Source organism: Monodon monoceros, unplaced genomic scaffold (genome assembly GCF_005190385.1).
Source record: "Monodon monoceros isolate NGI ecotype Baffin Bay Population unplaced genomic scaffold, NGI_Narwhal_1 Super_Scaffold_1, whole genome shotgun sequence".
NCBI lineage: Eukaryota > Metazoa > Chordata > Mammalia > Artiodactyla > Monodontidae > Monodon > Monodon monoceros.
Window position 1 is genome coordinate 960,116 of NW_021703765.1, and position 9,130 is coordinate 969,245.

The 9,130-nt window shown below is 47.6% G+C and overlaps 1 protein-coding gene across 1 annotated transcript in view; it reads right to left on the minus strand.

Moving 5' to 3' along the window:
* Positions 1 to 7,111: 7,111 nt before the first annotated feature.
* SALL3 (spalt like transcription factor 3) overlaps positions 7,112 to 9,130 on the minus strand; it is a 17,059-nt gene continuing 15,040 nt past the window's right edge. The window contains exons 2-3 of the mRNA XM_029231894.1: positions 8,674 to 9,130; positions 7,112 to 7,543 (exon numbers count right to left, since the gene is read on the minus strand). The exon at positions 8,674 to 9,130 is cut by the window's right edge and continues 3,022 nt beyond it. Coding sequence (XP_029087727.1) covers positions 7,112 to 7,543; positions 8,674 to 9,130 — 889 coding nt within the window. The remainder of the gene's footprint in view (positions 7,544 to 8,673) is intronic.

A 9,130-nucleotide genomic window follows, 5' to 3' on the forward strand; every position in this document is an offset into this window, starting at 1 on the left:
CCACGATTTTCATTTCTTCGAAGACAGAGTCTATATTTCTAAAACTGAGTAATTCAGCCCAGTGGAAGAGAAAGATGACTGGGCTCAGAGCTTAGCCTCAGGGACCAGCCTCGAAAATAACCAAGTTATGATTTTTATTTTCATTTTTATTTAGTTTTTGGCTGCACCGCGTGGCTTGTGGGATCTTAGTTCCCCGACCAGGGATTGAACCCGGGCCACGGCAGTGAAAGCACTGAATCCTAACCATTGGACCACCAGGGAACTCCCCCGAATTATGATTTTTAATTTATAACTTGCTCTCCTACTGTTTCCCAGCAAAACAGTTGACAAAAGTGGCACAATCAAGGTTAAAACATAAATTGAAAAAACAGAAACACCAAGCCAGGAGATAAACTCTGGATAAGGGACGGCAATGCAAAGGGAGAAACATGAAGGAAGGGTCTTTCAGTGGATGAGGAAGGAGTTCATTGTAACAAATGAGTTGGGAGACTCATTACCTTAAACAGTATGCCAGGATTTGTTCAAGTCCTATAAAATGTACTGAGGTTATGAAAAATGTGTAGTTGTCCTCAGGAAAAGCTAATCATTTACAAATATTTATTGATCAACTTCATTTTCCTAAATTGCCTATAGCTCTTAACTGAAAATCTATGAGGTTAATGCAGCTATAAAACTCTCTGAGATGTTGGTGAGTTTTATATTCTTTATGTCTCTGTTAGTGTTTTTTTCCACTGCTGGTACAGTTTCAAGACTGGCTTCTCTTATAAGTTGGTGGTCTTTTCTCCATATGTAGTAAATAAAGAGCTATAGTCATTTTGGGGGTGAAATTATCCGCTGGCTGGGTGACTTATTCAGCCCAAGTGTCTGCAGACGATGTCACGTAAGTGAATTGTTCACCTTTAGAAGAGAATGCCTTCACAGCACCTACCTCTTTTCAATTATCTACAATTTTTTAAAGTCCCAAATAGGAAACATCTGGGTTCCAGAACTCTTTTCTCAGTGACCCCAAAGCCCTACCCGTACTGCCTCTGCATTTAGGGGCAGCACCTAAAGCTCTGTTACTAAACATCAGAAACAGAGCAAAACAAAAAGCCCCAAACAAGAAACCGAATAAAGGATGGAAGTGCCGAAAGACAAAACCTAAAGGAGATGTTCATGCTTCTTGCTCTCAAGCACAGTCATTACCCCAAGAACTGCTCCTAGGCCAGCCGATTTCCTAGGGGGAAAAAATACCGAACAACCCTAGGCTTATTAGTCAAGGAAAGTGAATTCAAAAATCTAACTTATCTCTCAATTATTTGAATGTGCGGGGAAGTTTCTATATGCTTTTCCTACTGCGTATCCCTAAAACTTTCACCATCCGAAGGGTGGAAAATATTTTTTCTAAGCCTGCCTGTTTTTCCTCGGCGGTGGTGTTTGTGGGCAGGTGTGACATATTTCTCCTTCTGGGTAAGCTTAGGTCATAACGAGAGCTTTTCCTAAGCTGTCCTTGACACCGTAAATAGAAAAAGTAAAATAAAACAGAAATGCTTTATAACATGTATATAATCAAGAGATACGCCAGTTATAAAAGAAATGTGACAACTTTGGTCATTTAAATATTTATGTCTCTACTTGTAAAAAGTTATGAAAATTCAGGTGTCCTGGAGGTTAAGCCAGAAAGAACATTAATAAATGGAATCAGTGAGCACTGAAAGTGCCAGGTGGAACGTGAAGGAACTCACACTTCTGCAACTTTCCTAATTTATAGATAACACTGTGATTTAAAAATATGCACAACAGGCCAGCTTAGAAAGTGTTTGGGGGAATCTGCAAAATTCCCATGTTCACAAATGAGCACATTTGGGACTACGGTAATCAGACATTTATTTCCACGTTTGAATCAGATACAGTGAGTGATTCACACGGATACGCACAGATCCCTTTACTTCAGGGGGGGCTTATGAATCATGTTTTCCATTTAGTGGCGTAGAGAACCTTTGATAGAACAGAACACGAATGTACTCTTACATCGATGACACCCCTTTCCTCTCTCTCCTGTCTCGCCAACTTTCTGATCATCTCCCCCTGGCTTGGGTGTGGCGCTCAGTGCAACCCTGAATTCAGCCATAAGGGGGTGAGGTAGAGGCCCCCAAGTACAATCTCTAAGGCTTCCAAAGAAGTCAGACCACAGACCGCTGATGCGGTTATGAATCAGGACAGCACACCCGATGTTAATAGTTCGGTTCTCAATCTTTCGCTGAAAGAACGAGAGATAACACCTGCCTTTAACTGCATCCTCTTTTGACTATGTTGATGTATAGATAGACGTGTGTTAATTACCTCAATGAGGCGCTGCACGTGAGGTGTGCAGTGCACAGGACAAAACACAAACCATTAAAAAAAGTCTCTTTTCTGATAGAAAGTGCAGTCAGCATAATGTTCACAGAGATTGACTTTATTTTACCTTAAATATAGTTGCATTTTAAAAAGCTTCAATAAATTGAATGATTAAAAAAAATCAAAGATACCAACACATTTTTCATGGTCCAAATATGATTCCACATATTTTCTTTAGCAAAGTCATTTGTAATAGATTTTTCAATATTTATATTCTTAGGTAATCATTTGTATTTTCTCTCTGTACAAATACCGTCAATTAGTCTGTCTAGTGAATTTTGGGGGCGGGGGGAAGAAAGATGTACATTAGTAGTAGTTCTTTCAAAAAAAAAAAACAACGGCTCTTAGAAGAGGAAATTTTAAGGATCAAATTCTCCCCCGTTGTTACAGATCAGGAAGCAGAGTGAGGAGGGAAGGCTGCAGCTTTCACAGGGCACAGCCAGGCAAGGGGGCAGCCTGGCCCTGTCCCCACCTGTCCCCTGCCCGAGCCTCACTGCAGAGCAGCCAACCTGGGCCACTCGGGGCGATGCCCACACGCTCACGCCTGGTGACTTGGCACAAAACTGTGGACAGGAGAACGGCAGGACAATGTTTCTATGGTGATTTCATTTTAAAGTTTTCCCTTCATAAAAAATGCTGAAACAATATGCAGTATTTCCCACTTAAGTGCAAAAGAAAAGGGGGACTTCATTTTTTTCCTAGTTTTGTATTGAATATCTTGTAGATGAATTCTTCCTGTAGCTAAAAATCGGCCAAGAGACCTGCTGCTGATAGAAACGTTTCACAGCCTCTGTTTTTCACAGAAGCACTGTGTCACTAAAAAACTTCTTGGAGGAATGAACGAGTGCCTCAGTGCCGGTAATTAGCAAATGAGCACAGGATTTTAAACACAAAGACCGAACTCCGAGGCCCACAGGTTGGCAGGCATGCTCGCAAGGTGACAGGCAGGACACAGAATTACACGTATGTGACATTATTATCCACTGCGAGCATGCACCAGAGGAAAGAAATGAGGGGTTTGGACTTCCGTGGTTTAGACAGACAGCCAAAATAAATACAGTGAGTTGAAGGCGGTTGGGCTGGAAACGTCCGTGCAGCCCGGTAATAAAGAAACACCCCTGATGTTTGCTGCAGCTTCTTAAAGCCGAAGCAGGAGCTGGGCGCTGTCTGCCAAGCACAGAGGAAAAGCAGGCAGGGAACCCAGGCTGCCTTCAAGCTTCCACGGGGACAAAGTTAAACAGTGAGGGTTTAAAAACAATTGCTTTTTAGCCCTTAAGCAATACTTTTTAATTAGTCTGAAATGTTAACGGTTCCTGTAATGAACTCAGAATAGATATATATTTAAACAAATAATTTTTAGGGCTTGTTGGCATTTATGATTCTTTGATATATGGTCTGAGCAGCCAGAATTGATGTCAGAAAGAAGTAAATACCCAGGCTCGTGAAGCCCGAACACCTCTGCTTTTATGTTGGAAACGTTTTTGAAATAAGAAGTAAATCTCTTTTGTTTTCCCTTGCATTTTAACTTATATTAATTACTTTAAATGATTGTTGTAGAAATCTTTGCTATTTCCTTACCATATGTAAAAAAAAGTCACTTTACTATCTGAGGTTTGTATCTCATGATTTCTCTCTAGCTCGGCAATCAACAGGGTTTAATTCCTAAGGCTTACGATTATACGATACCTGCTGGGAGGCTGGGCAGTTAGTTTAGTGGTTAGTACCTTATCGCGCCTTTAAAATCACCCAGCATTTCCCAGGTGAAGTTTACTGTGGCTTCTAGGTATCAGTAGTTATTTTTTAAAAAGAAGAAATGGATTGTATATCTTGTAATCCAGGAGCTATTAAATGATTTCAAGTTTTAAGTCTTCTCAAATGTTATCGGCAAGGTAAAGCTTCTTTTCAAGTGAAGGGCATCCTCCATCTGGAACTCACAGACGCAGGGTGCCGACAGGTGCTCCCTACACCTCCCTCCCAAATTGTCAGTAAAGGCACAGCGATTTAGTTTTCAAGGGACCCGAAGAGCCGTTATTTTCCCTCAGTGCCGACAATGGGATGGCAATTCAGAGTGTAGTCGTTTTTGGACACTGCCAATAGTCTCTAATAATTAAGCATTTTCTACTACATCTTCTTCCATCAAAGACGTAAATTTAAAAAAAAAAATCCACAGTTAGGAGGCTGCATTTTTATTTTAGAAAAAGGTGAAACATGAAAATTTCGAGACCAATCAAGACACGCTTAGATATGGCTTAATAAATCTAAGCTCTCAGAACCCAGTGACTTTCCTTGGAGAAACACCACGAATATACGTCCACCATCAATGACCGTAACCTCAAATTCCACTTTCTCCATTAGAAAAATCAAGGAACGCCATTCAGAAATAATATTACATCCTGCATTTTATTCAATTCCGTATGACAAAAATAGGAACCTAGACTAAGACATCCATTTCAATCAGTAGATGTGTCAAGCCACAGATTTCATCATAAAAAATATTGGATCTGGGTAACAATTCTCCACTGGTTCAGGGAGGCCCCTGGCCCTACACGGTGTTGCAATAGAAAAATAGTGTCTCTTCACCATGCGGAGAGGGACGGCCTCGCCCTGAGCACAGGGTGGGGACAGTCTCACTGTCCCGTCATGAGCCATCTTATTTACAGCACTTTACATTTCTCTTTTCTTACGTTATATACACACCCTTTTGCGAGGAGAGAACACTACATGGTACCAAATACTAACCAAAAAGGAAAAAAAAAAAAAATCACACCAAGAAGGACACATAAATAATAAGAACATTCACTGCTGAAACACAGCGACACCAAGCACCTCAGTTTTCTCTTCCCGACGCTGGGACACCCCCGACCCATCCCGTGAGAAGAGAGGGTACCCCCGGGCACACTCCATCCCATCTGCGTGGGAAACAGAGCTGGAGAGTTCAGGGTTCATTTCCGACAGAGATCACGGCTAGGTCTGCTTATCTGTGAGTCTTTGAAACTCTGTTCAGTGACACGATGTGACTTGTTGCTGTGGCTGTGTTGGAAAGATGGTCCTATTTCTCGGTTTCAATTGAGAAGGCTCGACTGCTTCCTCGGGGACTCAGCCCCTCGCACTGTCACCCGGCCACCCACGATGACCTGGGACAGCACTGCCAGAGGAAGTTCACGGTCTCAGACTCCAGCATGCTTGCAACGCACAAAATGAGGTAGAGCACACAACACTTCTGTGTGGGCCTGGCTCAGCCCCGCCGCCCGGCACCTGCCCAGGGCCCTTTCCTGACATGGGGCAATGGGCAGAATCACCAGCACGAGACTGTGCTTTGATCAGATGACAGTGTGCTTTGTTTTCATCTGAGAAGATAATAAATAAATCAGGAACTCAGAAAAACGTCCCAGTTATGACTGATTATACTGCCTGACACCCGACACCTCTCTGCAGTTTATTGAGCACAAAAGCAGGCCTCGCAGGCAGTCAAACTCTCCTTCGGGGGGCGTGCGAGAAAGAGAGCAGAGGCTACAGTAGCATCATACCTATGCAGCGCTCTCTTGCTTACTTCCTGGCTTGTACTGGTGTCACAGTCCTAAGATGAATTCATCAAAGTTTTCTTAGGGTGGTCAAGTTTTTAAATGGGCTTTGTAGAAAAGTTAAATCATTTAATTTAAGAAACAGCAGGCCCTAGTTTATTGAGGAATTGACAAGTCTTGGAGGCTTTTCCGCTTAAGGAGCACAGATTTCTCATACCGTTTGACCTAAGACTGTAACAGCTTTTTTTTTTTTTCTCTTCATTTTCCTTCAATCAAAGTACTATTTATAAAATACTTTACATCTTTTAAAATTTTCCAATTATAGACAAACCTCCCTAATACAAAATACTAAAAGTGCAAGAGTATAAATTAAGAGTTTTCAACCACATTATACAAACATTACCTTTTTATTGTACAGGTTTGATAATGCGAAATATGTACTCACAACTGCTATAACGTTGTGAATAATTCACGGTGGTGTCTGTCTGTAACTTGTTCCCAACTGCTGGGCTACACACCACACTAGAGAACACTATATCCACATAGCAGCTACAAACATTTAAATTAAAAAAAAAAAAAAAAAAAAAAAAAAAAAGGCTTGTTACTGACAGGTGCTTGCACACGAAAAGCATGCTCTTTCCTAACAGAACTTCACGATTTTGCCTGCATGGAAATAACCCACTTATTTAGAGTAAAACAAATCTTGCTTTAAAAAACAAAAATCACACAGCCAGATGTATTCTGCAGTACAGAAGCTTCCGCTAAAGTTGGGCTGTATTGTCTGTTACCCGCATCATCTTAACATCATAAATACTACAGACGAAGGTACTGCCATGCTACACGGCGCCGGGAGCACTAGACCACATCTTCGAGATAAGAGTTCTAAGGACAGAGTTCAAGTTTCTAACTAATTCGAACAAAACCACTGAACGAGTTTCCTGGAATAGGGCGGGGAGCCCCCTCTGGGCACTGCTGGGCTTTGGAGGGACGGAATGGATGTGCTCTGAGCCCCTTCTGTTCCCAAGGTGGCTCTCCGAGGACGTCTCTTTTTGACTTAAATCTATTTCAAAGGTTGCCGAGTTCTCGAGGACGGTCAAGCTCACGGCGAAAGGCGCACCGGGCAGCGGGTGAGGCCACCTCGGGCAGCCACCCGGTGACGTCTTTCCTGCTCTGGGTGAACGGGGAAGGGGACCCACAGGGCAGGGGCGCGGCTAGTTAATCCCGATCTCCTTGTTATCCTCAATGAACCGCGTGAACGGCCGGCCGGCTCCAGCGTCCGACTTGGCTTTGTCCAGCCCTGCGATGGGTGGGCTGCTGCCAGGCCGCGCCTTGTCCAGCCCGGCAGCCAGGGAGCCCAGGGAGGGGAGCGCGCTTCCCCCGAGACTTACTGGGAGCTGGGGGAGGCCTCCGTTCTGGATGACAGAGATCTCATTGTTCTTCATGGCCAGCCCGTTGGTGATGGCTGCGGCGTACTGGTTCCAAAAGCTGGGGTCCACGTTCATGGCCCGTGCAGCCAGATCCTTCTGGAACATCTCGGAGAACTTCAGGGCGTCACCACCCAGCAGGGCCATGGGGTTCTCCACCGACAGGCGGCGGCCGCGCCTGGCAGGGGCGTTGTTCCACATGTGGGTGCCCATGTGCACCTGCGGGGGACACGAGACACACCTCGGCATGAGTGCACCCAGCCCTGGGGTCACAGAGACGCCCGGGTACCTGGGGACTCCCTCCAGCTCCTTTCCTTCCCCTCTTCCCCAGCCTAAGCATTCGTTTGGGACAACAAACTTGTTAGGTGAGCTTTTCTGAGCATCTTATATTTGAACCTGCAACATTTCCTTTGGTCAAGTACACAGAGCAAACAAGCCAACCGATGAGCTAACCGATGAGCTGCACAGCTTGATGGAATCATTTCCCCCTAAGGCGTCAGACCCATGGGCCACCCAGAGGGTCCCGAAGCTCCTGCCCCGCCCCCCAGAACCCCTGGCTTCACTGTGCCCGTGCCTGGTTTTCTCCCGTCTGGGCACCTGTGGTCAGCAGAGCCCTCAGGCGGCTTTCATGCTACCAGCAAGCGGAGGCCACAGGTCCCTGAGGGCTCACTGAGCCCCACGCAGGCGCCTGACGTGGGCTGCAAAACGGCACACTCCCCTGAGGGTGTGGGCACGGCCCTGGATGGGTCCTCGGTGCCCGGCCACACACTCCACACCTCCGGGGAAAACGGGCAGCGTGGCCGTACCTCAGACGCGAACGTGATGTCGTTGTACCGTCCTCCCCTCCCCCGGCCCTCAGGCTGGGAAGCTTCTCCCAGGTGCCCGCTGGGCCCTCGTGGCAGCCAAGTGGCCAAAACCACAGATCTGACCCCTGGCCTCGGGGCGGGATTTGCATCACTTGCGTCACCTGCGAGCATCTACAGGCCCGGTTCTCTTGGTATCAGCGTCCCACTGGACTCTGGGCAGCGCCGGCCCTGGGCCTGCCCTGTCAGCCAGCGAGTGTCAGCCCGACGCCCTGCAGCCACGCAGGCAGCACCAGCCCCTCAAGGGGAGGCCGGGCCCGCGTAGAAGGCAAGCTCCTCGCTGCCACCGGACACGGGTGGGAGCACCGCAGGCAACGCGCACACGCAGGCACACACACGGTGCAGACTCACCCATAACACACAAGCGCGCTCACACCACACGCCATGCAGGCACACGCCGCGCTGTCTCTCGGGGGCTCCACAGCAGCCGTGCCCCTGGCCAGGACCACAGGAGGTGGACGCGGGGGCTTCCCGGGCGGCCCTCACCTTGAGGTTGCCCTTGGTGGTGAACGCTCTCCCGCAGACGGTGCAGCCGAAGGGCTTCTCCCCGGTGTGGGTGCGCTCGTGGATCTGCAGGGCGCTGGCCGAGGAGAAGGTCTTCCCGCACGACTGGCAGTTGTGCTGCTTGGGCGTCCGGCGCGGCGGGGGGGCCAGCATGGGCGCGAGGCCGGGGCTCATCACCGTCGGGGGCCCCGCAGGCACCTGGATGGGAGCCGGCAGCGGCGGGCCCTCGGCCAACGGGCCGGCCTTGCTGTGCCCGTTCACTTCCGTTTTGATCGTGGCGGGCGCGGAGCCAGGAACCAGGCTCGGGGTGCCCTGGCCGGGACCTAGAGCAAAGCTGGGGTCAAGCAACTGGGGAAGCGGCTCGCGCAACCTGTGGGTCAGTAAGTGCTGCTTTAAGTTACCCAGGGTGGAGCAGCCGCGCCCGCAGGCCGCGCAGACG